Consider the following 22,582-nt stretch of genomic DNA (forward strand, 5'->3'; position numbering starts at 1 on the left):
ACGTTGATTTATACTGACAACGAAAAAAACGAAAATAAATCCTCAATGAATATTTCTGCTTCTACAGTATCAATCATTGTAAAATGAATAAAGCTGATTTATCTCTAGGTCTGTGCTGAATGTTCGAAGTATTACTCATACTGTTGATGTGTTAATTGACCTAGACATGTCTGACTTAGACATCATTATTCATAGCAGGAAAAAATGCGTGACAAATTTTCATTTTAAGCAGACAAAACGCAGACAGTATTATGTATACATGATTAATACAGCAGACTGTGTGTGCTACTTTTTACATTCAATTGCAGTTCAGAGTGAGGTCATGCAACTTGAGTCACAAACTCTAATTAAACCGAACAAAACACAGACAGTATTACATAGTTATAATTAAGGCCATATAAAAGTAATATTTAGATTCTTATCCTAATTTGATAAAAATATGGGGCGGGTGGGGGGACTTTTTTTAAATTATTTTTTTATTAAAAAAACCCACCTTTTTCACCGTTCATGTTCTAGAAATAATAACTGCTGTATACTTTTAAGTTTTTAATGCTAATATAAGTACACAAACCCAGTTGAAATAATTATTTGGTTCCATTTTATTTCGACTTAACTGTTAATGCATGGAGACATTTGTATCTTTCTGATAACAAACATGACTTGAATGACACGGTAGTTCACATGTTTAGGCAGCCATTAAATTGTTTTGAATTTTTTGTATACCGAGCCCAAATTTTTTTCCCGAAAATATTCTTTCCATAATTTTTTTTTTTTCAAAACAAAATAAAATGCATCGGGGCGGGCAATTTTCAAAGGGGCGGGCGGGGATGAGAATCTAAATATTAATTTTATGTGGCCTAAGGGTCTCCGATACTCAGCCTCAATGTATTTTTTCATCATAGAAATGTTATTTTCTTTCAAACTTCATGAATACGATAAGATGAAAGTTTAAGATGGTATCCATGCATTTTACAAAGTTATTGCAAATTTGCCCACATGGATGGATATAATGGAATCAATTAACAAGTTGAGTTTGGAAAAAAAATTAACAGTTTGCCATATGGCTCGAACTCTTTACCATTAACATGTAGTTGAATAATAGTTCTCAAGGGATCCACAACAGCAAGCACGTAGTTACATGTACTATGTGACCATGTAATGGTAGTACTAACACTAGATTATTAATAAAAACTGTCTGTGTTAAAGTCAGATTTATGGTAAGAATAAAAGAAATCCATATATTTTAGAGTTGGGTTTTTTTCCCCCCAATTCTGAAAATTTGGGTCGATCGGTCTTGAAAAATAACTTCATGCAATCAAAAAAAAAAAAAAAAGTAGCCCAAGGTTAGGCTTGATGATCAACTAATTATTAATATTAACCATCTTCCTTAAATTTTTGGATATGCTTGGTTAGTTACAAACTGTCATTTAGAAAAGAAAGAATAATCCATATATTTTAGCTTTGAAGTTTGAGTATTTTGCTATACATTAAAGCTCTTCCTTTAATTAAAAGGAGATAGATAAAGTCTATAAATGGTCATGTCATTATCATGTTAGCCCTCTTAACACCTGTACCACAAGACTGTGCGACTTATTGAAAAACACATGAAGCATCCATGATGTCATCAATGCAACCCAATTAAGTAAATTAAGTAAATAGGAATGAGTCACTAGTCTCCTTCTTTAACTAGACAAAACACATACAATATCACGTAACCTTGATTTATATATCAGATTGGGCAACTTATGTCCAATAGAAGCATCCATGAATTGTCATAAATAGTCTCAATAATTAAGTATAAATGAAACACAGTAAATTGATAACTTGAAAGTCATGTTCACAAGTCTACACATAGAAATTGATTGAGGTCAATTAATTTAAGATCACAAAAGACCTTCTCATCTGTAGGTATTAAGGACACCTTGTGCAGATGTTCAAATTAATTTGAAATTCCAATTTCAAAAAAAAGAAAGAAAATATTAAGAAGGCTTGTTGGTCATGACCATTTTTAGACTGTTTTGGTCTCCTTAAGAAGAAGAGTTCAGACTGAGTATAAAGATATTGGAAAGCATAAAGGTATGGGAACATACTCAAATTTAATAGCTAAAATTTATGGATTTTTTCTATACTAAATAATACTTTCTAGCTTATCAAATCCTTTCTAATATTTAAAGGTGAATCTGGTCCCGTTGAGTGATTTATTGACCACCCAGCCTCCTTAAAAATTTGGCTCTTCTGAAGTTAGTTGTTGTTTAGAAAAACAAAGTATATTTAGTCTCCCATCCGACCAGCTCTCGCCGAGTACCATTTCTCGCCAGTACATCGTCACGTCATTTTTTGCCTATAATTTATGTGTTGATAAAATGACGTCACAATGTACTGGCAAGAAATGGTACTCGGCGAGAACTGGTCGCAGGCCTGGAGTAGATGAGCTATTCTTTGCAGGGAGTTTTGATTTGACAATTTTTTTTGTATCATACCCTTTGTTGTTAAAAATGAGTGTTTTTATTGCGTGTTTATAACGACAAAAGTATAAAAAAAAAAAAAATCTGGAATCCTCCAAGTCAAAACCACACCAACTTGTTAAAAAACTGTGTTTAGTCCAAATGTCGCACTCACAATATTATAGCGTTTACAGTAATGGTAATTTTGTATGTGTGAAGAATTAACTGCTATTCATTATGTTTTAGCATTATAATTTGTAATGCTTACACAATGAATGGCAGGGTATGCTTCACACATACAAAATTACCTATGTTGTAAAATTACCTATACTGAAAAATTACCAATTATTCTGTAAACACAATAAATTTGGTGTGTATATGATTATGAGAGATGGGCAATCGCACTAAAACCTTAATCGATTATTTGAAATAATCGGACACATATTCCATTAATAGTTGATTATGATGGGTATTTTCATCCAAATTGTTAAAAGTGCATGGCTTGCTGAGTATTAATAAATCTGGCAGTTACAATTATAAACCTAAGTTTTGTTTTCCTCCTTTGATCACAATTAAATAAATCTAAATTTTAAGTCATGGAATTTAGTTTTTAATGTATCCAAAAAAGAAATGTTTTAATATACAATTAAAGTATACCATTGATGGAGTCAGCAAGATTCCAGTTCCCCAAGAGCAAATCTATTTCCCAAGGCAAAGCGGAGGGTAATAGGCTTGCTTGAAGGGAACTGGAATCTTGCTGACCTCCTTAATGGTATACTTAAACTGTTTTATTATGCCAATACAATCAATCCGAAAAAGTTCAAGTTAACATAATTCTTCATGTATCCAACAAGTTATAATTAATATAACGTCAAAGTAAATAAAATTAAATTGCACGTGCATTGTATTGTGACGAAGGCAAGTTATATGTTATATGATAAATATGAATAAGACTTAGTATAGCCAATCAAAAAGGACATAGCATCTAGAATTAAATCATATGATTATGAATATTCATGATTTTGTTTGGAATATTTTGGATTTTTTCGTTTGGTTAACAGAAAGTGTTCCGAATAGGTGTGTATCAGTTTCTGATGCACCTTTTTGTAGGAAATCAGTCAGTTTTGCAGGTCTGTTTACGGCGATTTTCAGGGAATCAGAGAAATATATGCAATTACTCTTATATAGTGAAAATATAGGTATTTTTTAATAGGTATAATAAAACCTATTGAAATTACTTTTAATTACATATCACTATTAACACTATGTGGTTCCTGAAATTCAAAGCATAATGGGAATTAATTCAGTATCCTGTAATCATCTTTTCTGTAGAGATTAAATTGAAATCACACTTAGCTTGATGAATATAAAATATTGAAATTCAATAGTATGATTCCTGACGCTTGCAATTGTTACACTGTATTTGACATGCTGTCAAACTTATTTGATTTTGTTTGTAGGGTTTCTTTTTAATCTGTATAACATTGTAAACTCTGATATATTTGACATTGTAAGTACTGAGGATGGATAAACAACCCAACCTTTTTAATTGTTACTGTCACCATTAATGCAATCAACTACCATTTTTTTTCCTTGTTTATATATTGGGTTTGACATGTAGAAAATAAAATCTTAACCAACTTAAGCAGCTATAGAAGTCTTTGGGAATAGGTTATCTGGTAAATTTAAGATTCATAAACTGACAGTGAAATGGCAAAGTATGCTAAATTGTGTTTTGATGCTTATTGTTAATATCTTGTATCATAAACATACGTTTTACTTTGAACAAATTAAAGAAATTAAGATTAAAAATTTGTATTTCCCAGTTAAATGAAAATCAGAAGTATTTACCGGGACGGGAAATACTGGTATTTATCGCCGGTAATTCCCAGCACTGGTATTTCCCGGCCAACCCTGTCAACGACTGTGGAAGCGGGTTGGGTTATGTGAGCTTGCTCACCTATTCAAACATGTATCATTAATTAGCAAGTTTCGAACTAAGGACTGAGGACAGAATCTTTAAATAAAATATCTATCTCTTTCCAGGTTCTATGTCTGCTACAGCAACTTGGGTTGGCAATAACACAGCAACTTATACCTCTTCCCAGGATCCGCAGTTCTGTAAGTCATCATTTGCTTAATTCATTTTTCATACTCCCACAAAGTAATAATCTGCTGGGAATTTTGGTCTTGTTAAGAGGGATAGATACAGGACCGGATAGATTCTGTAGATTCCTTATTTTATGTGAGTACTAAATCCCATCTTCGCTAGCCAAGGGTTTTTCGGTCCACTTTGCTCCCCATAAACCCTTGGCGGATTTCATTGCGAAAACTCGGTGACGAGCTCCGTTTTATGATTGGCTGCAGCTGCGAGTAGCTGATCCAATCGCAGTGCTTGTAAATATAAACTTTAAAAGAAAACACAGGTGTGATCTTTGGTAAATCATTCGGTGCTTTTAACAAATTGAGACACAAGTTCTCGACTACAGTGCCTCGCCAACAATGGTCTAACCAGATCGCTTAAAAAACCTATATATTTTACTGGGATTGAACATAGTTCTACACATTTGTCAAGGCTAGCGTGATAGCATGGGAAGTAAATATGGCGAATGTAGAAGCTGCCCATCCCATTAGTATATACGTTCCTGCTTATGGTTATTGCTTTTTTAAAAAGGTTTAATGAGATTTTATTTTATTTTATTTCTTTACGACAACGATACCTGGTTTAATGACATGAAAGCTTTGATATAAATCGCGACTTTTTCACTCCTGGTACAGGTCCATACAAAACACTATGAATAAAACATTCCATGCTTTCCCTAGTTTATAACTTAATTCGTATTTAATAGCATCCTTAATTATGTTCCGATATTCGGTAGTCAACATGTTTTCAAGTTGTATTAAGCCGTAGTGTGTATATAACACGTTGTTTAATTCGATTAAAATGTAAATATGCAAGGGGCGCAACTCAAGTTGCTCGCTAGATAGCGCCACCACATCACCGAGTTTTCGCAATGAAATCCGCCAAGGGTTTATGGGGAGCAAAGTGGACCAAAACCCTTGGCTAGCGAAGATGACTAAATCCATGAATTAACGGTTTTGCATCAAATGGCAAGATTATAAAATTGGGAACACCAAATTTTAATAATTATTCCAAATAGCTAACACCTGTCTGAAAAATAAGAATTTGTAGGCTATATGTACCTCGATCCTTTTGACAAAAAGCTGCGCATAAAGATATAGAAAAGGGTTCAAACTGTTTGGATTTTTTTTTACCAAATGATAGGTTATTGCCAAATATATTTAAAATGTTTCGGTAGGGATGTGTCCCTGAAGAATATTGTCAAATAAAGGAGCGGACCTAATACTGCTTTCTACATGTGTTCGAAGTTTATGAAATAACGCAGACACAACGCAATATTTTGACAATGTTTAAAACATGATCATCGCATGCTATGGTCATCTCTTATTCCTTCAAGATGTGAAACTGAAATTAAACAAAAAATAAAATTAATTCCGTGCATTAATTTTAATATAACTGAATTAAATCATAGCAATATTTCACGTTTACGAATATGTATCTCTACATACCTTCTTGCGCCCATTTATAAACAAAGAAATGTGTACATCTTTCACTTTGCACTTTCATGTTTAAAATTCTCCAAAACAAAAGAGTTACAATAACTTGTGCGCATAATAATTCATGATATAACTTCTGTGTTGACCACTCATCCTCCTTAAACTTGAAGTCTGGCAAGTATTGAAAATAGTTCTAAAACAATTGTCACGGAAACCTTTCCTGAGGATGTTGTATACTCTGAATGAAAAAAAAAGTCCACTGACGACAAGGAAAACCCATCTTTTGTATGTTATAGAACTTTGATTGTAGCGTCAATGACCAATTAAATGTTATTGAAAATTTTCTTAATATTTAAAAGAAAAAAACCTTAAAATTTCACACTATGATCGAAATTTTCTTTATGAAAATATAACATATGAATAAGCATTTTCAAATTAAATACAGTTTACAAAGGGCAGTGTCATATCAAAACAAGGCCCTATGTAGTAGAGGGTGAAGAATCTGATTCTGATTTGATTGCTTTGATTTCTAGAATGTTTCTCATTAAAGGGAATAACAACCACATGCAGTCGTCTGAAGTGCAGTCATCTCCCCTTACCAATCAAAATCGTAAGTACCTACCTTAGTCTCATCATTATCTACTGTAGACGCAGAAAACATTACGGTGTTTTTAATTTCACTATGTTCATGGTCAGACAATTTTCAGTGAGCATTATTTAAGCCACTGTGAATATTCTGTGCATTTTTTGTCTTCATTAAGGTTGCCATTACAGATGCGATTGTGCTTGAGTGGGGCCTACGTTACCACTTGTTTATCGTAATCATACTACATTTTACATGTAAATTTGGTAAAAATAGCAAGCATTAATTAGTATTACTTTAATTCAATACAATTAATATCATAATTAAACAACTATAATGGAAGATTTATGTCACCTTTATTTCTGCAACCCTTTGAAAACATTTGTCAACACGGAAGGTAATTGTCACTTACTGTAGATTCCTTATTTTACGCGAGAACTTAATTCCGCGATTCAACGATTTGCCATCAAATCGCTAGTACATAAAATCGTGATTGCCGAAATTTTATCAAAGTTTCATGTAGTTTACATGTGTCCCAAAATTAACAGCGAGATTTTAGAATTCGTGAGACGGGCTTCTCGCGATTTTACGTGGATATTAATTCCGCACGTTTAATTAGGAATTTACAGTATTATCTCAGACATTTTAATTGTCACTTATTACTCAGACCTTTCCTTAGGGCAAAGACTTTTGCACAATCATGACATCTGCAATCGGCATTCTTATTGAGCAGTTCATTTTAAGATTCAATTTGGTTGATTATAAACTTAAGGTGTACTTCTTTTTAACAGCTCCAGAGTTTTGGTGTACCATCACTTACTTTGAGTTGGACCAGCAGGTCGGCGAAACGTTCAAAGTCCCTTACAGCTACGCGCGGGTCACGGTGGACGGCTATACGGACCCATCCAGTCTGGACCGGTTCTGTCTGGGTCAGCTCTCAAACGTCCACCGGACCGAGACCAGTGATAAAGCAAGGTATGGACCTGTGTGATCGATATACTGTAAATTCCTAATTTTACGTGAGTAGTTAATTCTGAGATTCCGCTGTTTTGACGCAATCAAATCATGGGAATATAAAATCGTGAGCAACTTTTTTTGTTATAATTTCTTATAGCTCAAAACTATCTGAAAAATAAAAGCGAGATTTTAAAATCCATGAGAACTGTTTCTCACGATTTTACACGGAAATTAATTCCTCGTGTTGAATGTGGAATATACAGTATCAATATTTTATTGTATAAATTGCCCAATGCCTGCTTAAGATGGATTTATTTTCTAATATCTGGTTGTGTTTTGTCTGATTTTACTTGCTACAAGGCCAAAAAAGAAATGATCTAAATGTATATATGATTTAAATCTAATAATTCCTTGTTTTATTGACTGTATTGAACAGTTAGGGTAATAACTACGGTTCGAGATCTCTTAGACTAGTTTATTTGCAAGGAAACTATGAATGTTTGTTTCTTGTGGACAGGTTACACATTGGTAAAGGCGTACAGTTAGATTACAACGGTGAGGGAGACGTGTGGATCCGCTGTGTCAGTGACCACAGTGTATTTGTTCAGTCCTACTATCTGGACAGAGAGGCAGGCAGACAGCCAGGGGACGCGGTCCACAAAATCTACCCCAGCGCTTATATCAAGGTATGTCCACAAAATCTACCCCAGTGCTTATTTCAATGTATTCCACAAAATCTACCCCAGCGCTTATATCAAGGTATGTCCACAAAATCTACCCCAGCGCTTATATCAATGTACAGTAACAAAAAAATTTACCCCAAAATTGGCTTGGTATATCAAAATTTCAAAACATTTAATGGCTGCTTGACGTGGATTATCATTTGATGTCAGTCATCTTTGTTATCATGTTGATCTAAAAGTTAATAAAATGGTATTCAAAGAATAGAAATTGGTTTGTGTACTTATATTAGCATTAACAATTTAAAAATAAATTGAGCAGTTTTATTGATAGAACGTGGATGGTCAAATAGATAGCATCCTTCATTTTCTCCAATTGTAAAATACTTGTCAATGATTTTTTTTTTGAGCATGGGTATCATTTGTGAGCTTGCTCACTGTATTTGAGTTTAAATCGTGATTATTGTTGAATTTTGCTTATTTTTCCCACAAAATGATTTGATAATAAATTAACGATTGTAGAATAATCTTTAGCAAACACACATCAGTGTCACAGACAGACGTGATAAATTAACAGTAATCTCTAACTCCGTTTACAGGTGATTGACATCCGTCAGTGTCACAGACAGACGTGATATATTTACAGTAATCTCTAACTCCGTTTACAGGTGTTTGACATCCGTCAGTGTCACAGACAGATGCAGGAACAGGCTGCCACCGCACAGGCTGCTGCCGCTGCTCAAGCCGCCGCTGTGGCAGGCAACGTCCCAGGACCAGCATCTGTAGGCGGTATCGCTCCAGCAGTGGGTAAGAATGTGGCAGTTATTATCTGCTGTAAATGTGGTTTTTAATCTATTGTCTTTATCTTTATGTAAAATACCAGAATGATGGCAAATTCAATGTAAAAAAAATAATAAGGAAAAGCATTATATAGAAAACAAGAGATGTGTGTAAAACACTTATGCCCCCCTCCCTTGGAAACATCTGCGAAGAAAATGAATAAAAACTGCAAATAATTGAAACATCTGCAAAGAAAATGAAAATGAATGAAATCTGCAAATAATTTAAGTTTTCTAAGTCCAAGGGGCATAACTTGTTGAAAATTGCTTGATAGTACCTAAAATTGAACTTGACCTAAATATTGTCATGATCATGATGATAAACCTGTAATCCAAATTTCATTTCAAATATGTACATGTACATCCTCTGTGGAGAAAATGAACGGAAACTGTTGTAGAACCAAACAACTGACAGACAGACATTTCAACATTTTTACAATAAATTCGAATTGAAATTAAATGCGAGGAATTCATATCCCCATAAAATCGCAACAAACACACATCTCAGTTTTTAAAATTTTGCTTTTTTGTTTTGTTTTTTTATACAGTTGTCAGCTATATGAAATTATAACAAAAATTGAGTATAAGCGTTTTTATATTTTAGCTTGCAAATTGACACAAAAGAGTGTAATGTGCAAAGTTAAATGCTTGGGTAAAATCAGGAATCCATGGTATTCAGTTGGGCTTCTCATCACAATAACCCAAACATTTACATAGTCCGTTTTTTTCAGACATCGTAATAACTCTGAGTTATTGAAAAAGACTCTAATCTTTTGCGTGTTCTTTTAATGAAGGCCTTAGTGCTGCCGCTGGTATAGGAGTGGACGATCTTCGTCGCCTCTGTATCTTGCGCCTCAGCTTCGTCAAGGGCTGGGGACCAGACTACCCTCGACACAGCATCAAGGAGACGCCATGTTGGATCGAAGTTCAGCTTCACCGACCACTCCAACTCCTGGACGAGGTTCTACAGACCATGCCAATCAATGAGCCACGACCTCGCGGCTTCTTTCTGGGCTAACCTCTTGACCTTTGGTCATGGACTGATGAGTCTGGAGGCTGGACACAGTATTTGGTGTGTGTATTTTCTGTGGTTTTTTTTTTTCGAGACTATCTAAAGGTCACCTCTGTTGTAATCCACCACTTCTGTATCAACTGTGGTGGTTTTATTTTTAACTTCATTATTTATGTGGATGACAAATTTCAAGACTTGGTACTTGGATGAAGTGCTTCAGATGAGGATCTCATATTGTTGATTATGTATAATTACTACTGTGAAGCCTGTCGATAGAAACGGGTTTATGTGTGCATGAACTAGACTTGTGATGGCTCAATGGCCAAACATTGAATTGATTCAGGAAAACAAAGCTGTTAAAGGTTAAGAAGTGGGTAAAAATACTGGCTTTCTGAATATCATAACAAGCCTGCAATTTTTGTAAATGGAGAAACAAAGTGAGAAAGTGCAGTGATCTGAATATAATCACGACAGAAACTGAAAATTGCCAAATATCTAGACATGCGGTGGTAATCATAGATTTAAGGAGAAACAGTAGTTAGAGAAGTAGGTCAAAGATAAAGCTATTTTTTTATATGGCTGTCGAATGCTGCTTCATTGAAGGACCTGTGCGGTTAAGTTTTATAGACTATGTTTATGTTGAGTTTTTATGATTGGATGTCCTCTGGCCTGTGAAATACTTGAAACCATGTATTACAAGCATCTTTTTGATACACATGAGATTAATGAGAACCATAGGGAATATTTATCGTCTTGTTCCTTTTTTATGTTGAAGTGAATAAAAGGACCACTTGCTTGGGAAGTATTTCTTTACTAGCTACTGTATACAGAGTTATTTTCGCCCCATATGTTATTTTCGCATGTTTACACTTGCAAACGGTTTCGCATCATTCTTGAATTCGCCCACACGCAGAAATATATACCCTTTCTAATTAACTGTATAAATCTGAAATTGTTTTGAATTCGCCCGCTGACAATGAGAGGTAAAGAACCGAAAATGAATTATACGGGGCGAATATTTACCCGTATACAGTATTCGCCAATAAAATATGATGCATATAATACATGGTTTACAGTTAACAAAATGTTTTCATTTACTAGCACTAACTACAACTTTGATTTAAGACGGACAGAGTTCTTGTTTGTGTGTTAATATTTATGTTTATAATTGACCCCGTCATTTAGATACTTTAATAATGTGTTACATTGGCTCTGTATTCTTTTTAGCATTTTTGGCGGAAAGCGGCTTTGGAATAATCAAGAATAATCAAGTACATCCTTAAATGCCATGCGTTTATGTATGAGATTAGTAACATTCAGAAATGATGTATTTGTTGAAAAATCTATTTTCCGCCAGTTGCCATACACGCCAAATATGATATGTTTACAGTAGCCGGACTGCCATGACTTGCTGTATTATGTCTTTTAAGTTTTTAACCAACAAGTTGTTAGACTTACAGTGAAGTAATGTACTCTTTCGCAACAGGGCAAACACAGTTATCTTTCAACAAATACAAAGGACACTTCGTAAAAAGCATTTTTCTGGTAACTTTCCTATGGTTACATGTAATTCCTCACGATTTGCACCATGTATCATTGTGTATCATATGTTTTAAACCAGCGGGCTCTCTATCCTGAAGCCTTTCTTAGTAGAATTATACAAAACTCGTAATGACTGTAGCTTTTAAAAGATTCCTGTCACAACGTTTTTACCCTAATTTTATCAATATAAATGTATAAACCTGGAAAGCTTTATGAAAGAGATGCTGCCCTTTGTATTTGTGAATCCTGATTTTTTCATAAAGATTGATTAGAAAATGTGAAGCATTTTGTTTCTCTCTCTTTAGAAGAATTTTATCATAGGAGAGATTTTAATTTTTACCATGCAGTTATTGCAGAGGGGTTGTAAAATATTATACATTGATGTTGATGTTTACTGTCAACTTTACCTGGTTATATTTATATATGTATATAATATGTGGTTGTTTTTATTAATGGGATTCATACCTTTACGTTACTGTTAGGTCAAAATTGTGCCAGACTCATACTATAACTGTATACAGGGTTATTTTTGCCCTGTTTTATTTTCGCCCTTCAAAGTTGCAAACGGTTTCGCCCAGTCTTGAATTCGCCCAGTTGCAGTTGTGTTACCAGAGACATTTTTCATTACATTGAATTCGCCCAGTCTTAAATTCGCCCCCTGAAAACGAGGGTGAAAATGAAACGGGGCGAATATATCCATGTATACAGTATTATAGTTGTCAACATCCCAAAAAAACGTTAACACTGTAAACATTTTCTTTCTCAACGATTTCTACCCGACTTGTCAATGATAAAACTGGTTCGCGTGAACTAATTTTCTAAGTTGTCTTTACAGTAATTTTCAACAATTACGTTGTACATTCAACAACCTTTTTACTTTGATGAAGTTCTTGCAAATTTTGTGAAATTAACCTCTAAACGATTTTATGAAGTTCTAGCAAATCTCGTGAAATTTACATCCGAACAACCTGATGAAGTTCTCGCAAATCTTGTGAAATAAACCTCCAAGCGACTAAGAGTTTGTTTACAGTGTTGTTTTCTTTTTCAAGAGGTTGTTGCGACTCCGCTCAAATATTGCCAAAAAATTGCAGCTCATTGTCCTTGTCAGTAAGTTTGGTTTATAGATATGGACATTTGTTTTTGGTTTCTATTCTTTCTTTTTTCAAACGAGTTACCCCTTACTTTGGTAGAACAATGAATATTTGATGATCAACGTTTTGGTAATTTTGTGTCAACTGATTTGGTGCAGACACTTTGTCATTATTTCTTGTGTTCAATTTTGGATACTGAATACTTGCCACATTTGAACGCCTAAAAATGTTATTTCTATGGTGATGTTAATTGTTAGCTATAAGATAACACCAATTTAATGAAATATTATTTATGTTAACATGGTTGAGAAACCATTTGTATAATACATTTTAATTTCTTGTTCTGAACTCAAAAAAATTAAGAGGAGTTGCGTAGGATACTAGTAAACAAATGGCGTTGGAGTAATGTAAGTAATTTTTCGGAGTGGTTGTACTGAATAGATTTGTTGGTCTGAGAAAATTTACTAGCAAAAGTTTTTTTGTACTTCTAACAATTACAGAAATTTTTTTGGGTGAATTTGAATTGTCCTTTTCTTGGCCATTTCAATCCGGTGAATCCAGAATTCTTCCCGCTTTTTTTTTTAGAGTACCTTAGATACCTTTATTGCAAAAGAGTTCACCAATTATCAAAAAACTTCTGTATAACAGCTTCTATGGCATTTCTAATGAAACGTTGTGTACAAAGTATGTCCATGATGGCCCTTTATCATAAAGATATTGTTCTGTTTTATAAATGTATGTATTTAAAAATCATGTTCATCAAAGATCATTTTATGTGTCTATGATTCAGTCATCACTCTTTAATTGTTACAAGTAGATGTGTTTTGTATTTGTGCTAAATTTTGTCTTATTAACAGTGGTTTTTATTGTTCATGTGAAATAAGCGACAAAAATTTATCACGCTTTTTAATGAACTGAAAAGGATTATATACCTCTATTTAGCAAAGCAGATTTTTAGATGATTTTAAAAAGTAGAATAATTAGTGCAATACTTGTGAGAAGTTTTTTTAACTTCCTACATAAATGTCATACACGATTGGTCATAACATCTTTTTTTTTTCAATAAAGGAATTTAAAGAAAGAAAATAATGTTGTTATCTGATTTATTTCACGTAACGATACAGTACCGATCAGACCCAACCTAACAGAAAGTAAACCCCAACTAAACCCTGGGTTTACTCTCTGGTTTTACTCTGGGTTTACTAGAGTGGACAGAGAGTAAACCCCGATCATAAGTATACCCTGAAAGCAGACGCTACATGTGTATTCGGAATAAGCACAAGGCAGTAGGATGATAAGTTAAAATACAAGCCTGCTTCAGACTTCAGTGCGTATAGTTGACTCCGAAAACAATCCTCGAGTAAACCCCGAGTGGACCCAAATTTTCAAAAAGTAAACCCGGGGTTTACTTGGGGTTTACTCTGGTGTTAGGTTGGGTCTGATCGGTACTGTATATGCAGTTTTAAAATATCATAGCTTGTCCTTACTCTATATAATAGGAATGATAACTGAAAAGTCTAGATGTGAACTTCGTTTAAAGTTCCTATCTATACAAAAATGTGTTGAGATTCTATGTCACTACATGCCAACTTTAGGTGGAATGTCACACTGACATTTTATTTTATGGATCAATAGAGTTACTGTATTATTTTCTGAAACATGATTCCATTGTCCAGCTGTAGTCTTGCATCACTAGCAAACAGTGCCCACACCTGTGCCCAAACAGTCTACATGAGTGCGATCAGAATTTGCATGGTGCAGGTGTGCATAACCATTCCGTCATTTAAAAAGAAAATGAAGAAAAACACCAATCTTACGCTAAACAAAAATTAAGAAGCTGTATGATAACCAACAAACAATTGTCATGAAAGTAATATTATTGTTGTATTAATACAATTAAAAGCAGTAAAATCTTATCGAAGATTAACCTACATTTTTGTGAAAAAGCTAGCGTAAAATATTTTTCTAAGGTCACTGTAAGTTTCAACCAATCGATAAACAGGGCGTGTCAATTTCAGTCCTGTAAGTTTCAGCCGATGTACATTTCGACCAATCTATAAATGGGGCGTGCAGATTTCAGTCTGGCTGTTTCTATAGAGCTATGAATTAACTATAAGTTTCTTTAAGAAACAGAGGAAATAATACCTGGTGTGTGTGTGTGTGTATATATATATATATATATATAAACTCCTGATGATTTAAAATGAAACTAGTTGAGTTTATTTCGGTGTTGTGATTTTTTTTTCATATAATACTACGTGTGTGGATTTATACTATTTATATATATATATATATATATATATATATATATATATATATATATATATATATATGTGTGTGTGTGTGTGTGTGTGTGTGTGTGTGTGTGTGGTAATCTATACGTCATGATTGCGAAAATTAGTCACTACGAACCAGGTTATCTCGGGTTAATCGCGAATAAAACTTTGTTTACTGTTATTTGTTGACCAAATGCAAGAATCGCACTGACACACATGTAAATTTAAATTTAATTCTTACAGTACTCTCGTAGATAAGAATAATTGCATGTCAAATGAAATGAGACTTAAAATGAAATGCACACAATAAACACTTTAAAAAGCTAAGACTATCTAAGCATATTTCAACAACCGTAATTAACTGGCTATTAGACTTCCTTTAAGATATTTTATGGCAAAAAATGTTATTTTTTAAAATTCACAGATACAACACTAATTTTTGCAACAATAGTCAACATTGAAATTAACAAAGTCATAATGTTATTTTACATCTACATGCGCACTAAAAATAATTCTGTACATTTGACATCAAAATTTATCCACATGTATCCACAGTATGAAGAATACATGTATATTTTATTATTTACAAAACCTTTCTATGTTTTTTTTATGTTACCTTTTAAGTATATTACCACATGTCTATGATCATTCAAAGATCAAGTCAACTGAAACAATTAAAACCGTTCACCTTATACCTTTCATAATAATTTTTGACCTTCGCCAATGTCAATATTTGGTGAAACTTCAAGGTAATTTGTTTAGAGCTCAGCTGTTTGCCGTCATGTTAGTAAAATGATCGAGTGGAAGTTTATATTAACCACATGGTTATTTTCCTTCATTCAGACTTCGAACAAGCTTTGGATTTTTAGAAGAATTGCTATTCAGTCATAACATCCCTGATACATGATTACGTAACCACTTAGTTATGACGTCATAGTTTTCATTCATCCATTTGATGTTCGCCCTGTAAAAAGTTTTAAAAAAATGTTTACAACTGATTACGCGAAATTTAGAGTGTATGAAATGAAAAGAGAGAGAGAGAGAGAGAGAGAGAGAGAGAGACTTACTTAATAAGTGCTAGAGAGTTTAAAGTCTCCTTTCTCGCTACTTTAGGAGGCTTGTCTTTAAAAAGGGTTGATAGCTAAAACATAAATTTTAGAATTGTATATATGTAGAATATTCTCTTTTTGTATGTTTTGATTCAATCTAGAAAAAAATTGAAAAATATGGAGACAGAATAAAGGACTAGCAATCATACAAACCTGATTATGTTCAAATTCTGAGTTAACAAACTGTGTGACCTCACCAATCATTTCTCTAAGAAGGAAATTATCAAAACCAAACCTGAAAATAAAGTAATGAAATGTGTTTTGTTGCATAAATGTTGGAATGGGAAGTGGTTGGATTCCACTTTTCTCAGAAAATTCAACGTCTAAAACTTTGTTTCAAAACAAAAATACAATATACCAAAAAATATCTAATTTTATTTATTTACATTCTACTGTGTTTTTCCATTAAATTCTGTAATCTGTAAATGCCTCTAAATGCAACAACTAATCACTATGTATTAATTTCCTGTAATTTACATAAATAGTTCCCAAACAGTGATTTCTATGTTATTGGTTAAAAAATATATGTCATAAATGTTGCCCAACCATGTTTTACAATTATTCAACAAAAAAAGTTGATTATATTGTTATAAGCAAAATTTCAATAGATATTTTTCATGGATTATATTTTCATGCTCATCGATCTCAACTTAACAGTCTATGTGATAACCAATTTAAACCGGTTTTATAAAACAGCTGTTCTTGCTGTTACTAATTTACTTCCTCTGTGATCTGCAATTTGTATTGATTTATGTCAGTAAATAATTGATTTCATCAGTAAGGGAATGTAAATATAAGCATTCAATGATTTATTTTTGACGTCTTCGTGTCAATAACTGCCGTCAGATGAGCAGACAAATTATCATAGCGAGCTAACGCGCGTTATTCCATTTGTCTGCTCAACTGACGGCAGTTATTGACACAACGACGCCAAAAATAATTCATTCAATGTTATAATAATATCTAGTTAAAGTAATTTAATTACACTTTAAGTCTACTTTATCCATTGATTAGAAATTGGTCTGCATACATGTAACAAGCTATAATTTATTAATTATTATCGGAAAAAATAAAACATGGATATCAAGAATTATAAAAGAGTTTTCAAAACAATAAGATATCTAGTAATCAGTAAATTGTTAGATGTCATTGGAGCATCCAGTTATCAGTAAAAGTTAAGAGACCATTGGGATATCTAATGATCAGTAAATGTTTGGAAAATTGTAAAATCGCAACATCTAGTGATAAGTAAAACTTAAACAATACTTGGACATCCAATAATCTGTAAAATGTGAGATAACATTAAGATAACGAGTAATCTGTAAAATGGAAGATAAAAATGGGATATTCAGTGTTCAATTAAAGATTGAGAAACATTGCGATTTCAAATGATCAGTCAATGTTTGGATATCATTAAGATATCCAGTAAATAAGTAAAAGGTGAGATAATAATAATTAAAATATACCGTGATCAGTAAAAGGTAAGTTGACTTGGAAACATTTCTTAATAAGTGAAGGTTGAGTAACATTAAGATATCCATTGATCAGAAAAAGGTGAAATAACATCAAAATAAACAATGATTAGTGAAATGTTAGATAACAATTGGATATCCAGAAATCAGTAAAAGGTTAGAAAACAATTGGTATCCAGGGGCTTGTAAAAGGTTTGATAACTTAAGCATATCTAGTGATCAGGAAAGGAATAACATTTTTTAGGTTTTAGTAAAAGGTTAGATAACAATTGGATATCAAGTACTGTGAACGTACTATATTTGGCGGTGTATTCTATTTAGCGCGTTTGGCAGAATGCAGCTTCCGCTAAATCAAGTACATCACTAAATGCCATGCATATATGTATAAGAATAGGCACATTCAGGAATACGCTAGTTCAAATCCATGCCAACTTGTTCAAAAACTATTTTCCGCCAAATATCGTTCACGCCCTATATAATACGTTTACAATTACTTAGACATATCCAGTGATCAGGATAGGTATAACATTCTGATATCTGGTTATTAGTTAAAGATTGGATATCAAGTTCTTAGCAAAAGGTCGGATAACATTGCGATATACCTAGGGAAATGTAAAAGGTCAGATAGCATTGGGATATCCAGTGATGAGCAAAAAGTGAAATAACATATGGATATCTAGCAATCAGTAAAAGGTAAGATAACATTGGGATATTCAGAGATGAGTTAAAAGTGAAATAACATTCGGATATCTAAAATCAGTAAAAGTTTAGAAAACATTGGGATATTCAGTGATAAGTAAAAGGTCAACTAACATTCGGATATCTAGCAATCAGAAAAAGGTTAGATAACATTGGGATATTCAGAGATGAGTTAAAAGTGAAATAACATTCGAATATCCAGAAATCAGTAAAAGGTTAGATAGCATTAGGATATTCAGAAATCGGCTAGATGTTAGATCACACTGGGATGATCATGCCAGTAAAAATTTTGATATGAGAGATGTAAATAAACTTTTAGAAGCCTCAACTGAAAGATGACTCGCTGCTTTCTTCTCAATTATTTCATATTTAATGTTAATTACAGAAAAGAATGAATTTACGTGCTATTCACAGATAATGGTACGACGCGCTGATATTTGACATTTCAAGTCATTTTGTGTCTAGACTACACATCATTTGTCTGTTTAGGTTATTGATCTATTCAAGGTCAATGAAATCTTTCAAAAGTAGAACAAAAAGGACCTAAATTTAAAGGGACCTAAACATGATTGGAACTCAAAGTATTAAAGTTTTCCATTTTTATGTATAGAATGATTGGCATGGGTATAATCAATGCTTTGTTGAAATTTGACAACCAACTATCGAGTAACAAGCAAGATACAGAGTCTGGAATTCTTTGTTCGTAAACAAAGCTCGAGTCTTGTTATTGTTTACATATGTGGTTTATTACTGAAAGATATAACCAAATATAGCTTTCTTTTTTTGAAAATTATATTTATGAAAACAATGAATCAGTTTATCTTGTTTGTTATAAGTTGAATTGTCAAAGAAATTGTAAGTATTTCTTATTTGTGAACAAATACATTACTCGGGCTACATCAGTATCAATGAATTTTAACCTCTGAATCTCATAACTTTACTACTAACAATCATATTTTGGTCAGTCATTAAAAATGCACCAAAAAACATTTTGTACATGAAAAAAAAAATAGAATTTTAATCAAAATCGTGTCCGAGTTCCTTTAATTAAGGTGGTATGGGACATCTGTTGATATTAATGTGGAAAAAAGTACATTATAATTGCGAGAAGAAAAGATTGTAAAACCCCAGGCGGGATTCGAAATTATGACTTACAGATTCGTAGTAAACCCTCTAAACCACTGAGCTACGCTCATGGAAGTGTCTCATACCACCTTAAGAATGCACATTACAACGATAGCTTACTGTTCGTTCAATTTATCCCACTTCGTCATCAGTAGATGAAGGGAGATCATCCTTCCTAGGGGGCGTTTTGACAGATAACTGATCACCATTCTTACGTCTTGCATTCGAATCCGGTCGGGATCGAAAATCCAGTTCGCATACCTAAGCACAAAAATAAACCATGACTCATATAACAAAACTATGAAATAATGAAGATCAAGGTCCATAATTATTATTTGAATATATCTTGTAGTCTAAGGCTCCCATAAAAATTTAAACCAAATGATTACGATTTTTCATGGATAAAACGCGATACAAGAGCAAGCATTTTTGGAGCTTTTATGAAGATAAGTGTATGTGATACTTTTCCAAAGAATGGAATTACTTTTTTAAAAGATTGTCATTTGTGACAAAAATCTCTTATACTAATCATTCATCAAATAGATCTTAATCCCTAATTAACTTAATTTTTTTTGGAGCGGGGGATAATAAGATGCCAAGACATGACTATTGTGGGTTTTGCAAAAGAAGAAATTATTATATTAAAAACTAGACAGACAGTAGCTACCCAGAGTAATAGATGCATGTAAAAGAATGAGCGACACATAAACAGTCAGGCAGACAGACAGAAACACAGACATACACACAGACAAACAGATTAACAAACATACAAAGACGGACAGACAGACACATAACCAGACGGTCAGACAGACAGGTAATACCTCCATAGTAGCCATGGTTTTTGGGACTGTCCAAGTGCGCTCATCAGCATCTCCCTCTCCACGGCCACGTTGGTTGCTTGTGACCTGTTCCAGACATAGTCCCATTCCTCTAAGCCTCCCTCCATCACCCCCACCGTGTAGATCACCGCAGAGTAGTCGCTGGGTAGTCTGAAAAATAAAGAAAATATATAATGTTTGTTATAGTGACTTCCCTATTCTACCACCACCGTATAAATCACAGCCGAGAAGTCGTTGGGTAGTCTGAAAAATAAAGAAAATATATAATGTTTGTTATAGAGACCTCCCTATTCTACCCCCACCGTGTAAATCACAGCCGAGAAGTCATCCGGCAGTCTGCAAAATTGAGAAAATATATAATATTTGCTATGGAGGCCTCCTTCTCCTATCCCAACGGTGTAGATCACTGCAGAGCAGTCGCTTCGTGGTCTGGAAATACAATACCAGCTATAGAGATTATAGAGAAAATAGAGTGTTTGTTATACAGATCTCCCTCTTCTTCCCCACCGTGTAAATCACTGCGGTGTGGCAGTCGCTGGGTACGCTGGAAATACAGTTTATAGAGTACCAGCTATAGAAATTATAGAGAAAATAGAATGTTACTTATCAAACTTACAGAAGACAGTTTCCGTTTTGGGAAATATAAGGAGTCTTTTGTAGATAAGAATCAGTGTTCGCAAAAGAAACATTCGTATGTGTTTTACTGAAAACAGTGTTTGTTAGAATAAAATAAAGTAGCCTTAATTTGAGTGTTCGTTGCAGAAAAAAAAAACGTTTCTTGTAAAGAGAAAATACTTTGCATGGTATGAAATTAATAGGTGTCTGTTAAAAGAAATTAGTGTTTAGTGCTCGTTTATAGCCTTTAAATTCTAAAAGACATATATGTATACCGTTAAATGAATTTCTTTAGTTCAAACGTTAACCTCTATTATATTTTCGTGTCTCCAGTTGCTTTTAATCTCTTTTAGAACTTGTCGGATATCTTTTACAATGCCTGTTTTAATATCATTTACTGACATAGGAAAATTCACAATATATTATTACTGTTTTGATATAATTTACTTACAATGAAAATTGGTAACATAAGATAATTTATGATATATTTATTATGTACTGTATTGTGGTAAAATGGCCTTATCAGAAACATATACGCCGTTCGATTTCTTAAATTGAAATATACTATATTCTTATTATATTAGTCAGACCTTTGCAACAATATTGATGTAATATTGAAAATTAAAACGGGTAAGAAATCATTCTTCTCTTTGTAGAATTTAGGATTTATGTAAGCTACAATTATGAGTTTCAAAGATTACACAACTGTTTCCAATTTGTCATTAAGGACAGACAAGACGTTCCTCAATAAATATAATTTTCCTCGATATTTTGTTCCTTATTTATTAGCATTTTAACCTGTTAATTCCAAAAATTCAGGGTACATTACCAGACTCGTTTCAGAGCTAGAATATTTCAAATTTTCCTTAAGATAGCATACAAAATGCATTTGAATGCTTATAAGTAAAGTCATCCTATACATTTTTAATTGAACTCTTTATATCTAAATAAAAAAAAAAAGAATCATATTACATAAAACTATAATTATGAAATTACGAAGTGGAAATCTTCACATTGTGGAAATAGGAATAAAAAAGAAGAAAAAATGGAAGATATGTCGCGTCTGATCTTAACTAAATGGTTTGTAGCCGCATTGTTGCGTGGTGCTTGTATTATCGAGATTCATAACAGTCTTTTACAAAAGGCCTGAATGTACTGCATGGACAAAATTGTACTGAAAGAAAATATAACAAACTGCTTACGTCATTCCCTCGCGCATCCAACGGTTGAACATCTCCTTGGCGTATTTTAGAGCCCTCTTGTGTCCAACGTCACATGCAAGCTTTAAGATGATCTGACGTAGGTACCTGTGTACAAATTAAGTCAGAGATCGTTATTTAAAGTTATCTTTAACATAAACAATAATAATAAGTTAGCATATTTCTTTGCAATAATATGCTTTATCAAATATTTGATCTTTGTTCATGTTGGCGAACATACATTGTGATCAATTTTATGTATATGTTCTGGAACACTGTAAGATCACTAATGGTGTAATAATTAGATATTCATTCAACTTGGGAATGATATTTTTCAGTCTGCTATTTGTTGTTCAGATATTAGTTTATTGCATAATATTTTGTTTTTAATTTTAGGTATTCATTAGAGTTTGTTATAATGTATTGTTATCAGTTTTAGATATTTGTTAAAGTTTGGAATAATATTGTCCTTTACAAAAATTTAGATTATTGATAATCAAAATTTGTACATGACAACAAAT

The 22,582-nt window shown here is 33.0% G+C and overlaps 2 protein-coding genes across 5 annotated transcripts in view; one reads left to right on the forward strand and one right to left on the reverse strand.

Annotated features, from left to right (window-relative positions):
• LOC105331371 (mothers against decapentaplegic homolog 4) overlaps positions 1-13,816 on the forward strand; it is a 33,323-nt gene extending 19,507 nt beyond the window's left edge. For all 4 annotated transcript variants that reach the window (XM_034465265.2, XM_034465268.2, XM_034465267.2 and 1 more), the window contains 6 exons: positions 4,491-4,565; positions 6,574-6,633; positions 7,398-7,581; positions 8,081-8,249; positions 8,912-9,050; positions 9,877-13,816. In XM_034465265.2, the coding sequence (XP_034321156.1) occupies positions 4,491-4,565; positions 6,574-6,633; positions 7,398-7,581; positions 8,081-8,249; positions 8,912-9,050; positions 9,877-10,100 (851 nt within the window). In that variant the 3' untranslated portion in view covers positions 10,101-13,816. The remainder of the gene's footprint in view (positions 1-4,490; positions 4,566-6,573; positions 6,634-7,397; positions 7,582-8,080; positions 8,250-8,911; positions 9,051-9,876) is intronic.
• Positions 13,817-15,216: 1,400 nt separating this feature from the next.
• LOC105331333 (glutamyl aminopeptidase) overlaps positions 15,217-22,582 on the reverse strand; it is a 40,889-nt gene continuing 33,523 nt past the window's right edge. Inside the window, exons 16-21 of the mRNA XM_011433471.4 lie at positions 22,065-22,169; positions 20,230-20,397; positions 19,529-19,669; positions 16,266-16,347; positions 16,071-16,144; positions 15,217-15,967 (exon numbers count right to left, since the gene is read on the reverse strand). Of these exons, the coding sequence (XP_011431773.3) occupies positions 15,889-15,967; positions 16,071-16,144; positions 16,266-16,347; positions 19,529-19,669; positions 20,230-20,397; positions 22,065-22,169 (649 nt within the window). The 3' untranslated portion in view covers positions 15,217-15,888. The remainder of the gene's footprint in view (positions 15,968-16,070; positions 16,145-16,265; positions 16,348-19,528; positions 19,670-20,229; positions 20,398-22,064; positions 22,170-22,582) is intronic.

This window comes from Magallana gigas, chromosome 1 (assembly GCF_963853765.1).
Source record: "Magallana gigas chromosome 1, xbMagGiga1.1, whole genome shotgun sequence".
NCBI classification, from domain to species: Eukaryota; Metazoa; Mollusca; class Bivalvia; order Ostreida; family Ostreidae; genus Magallana; species Magallana gigas.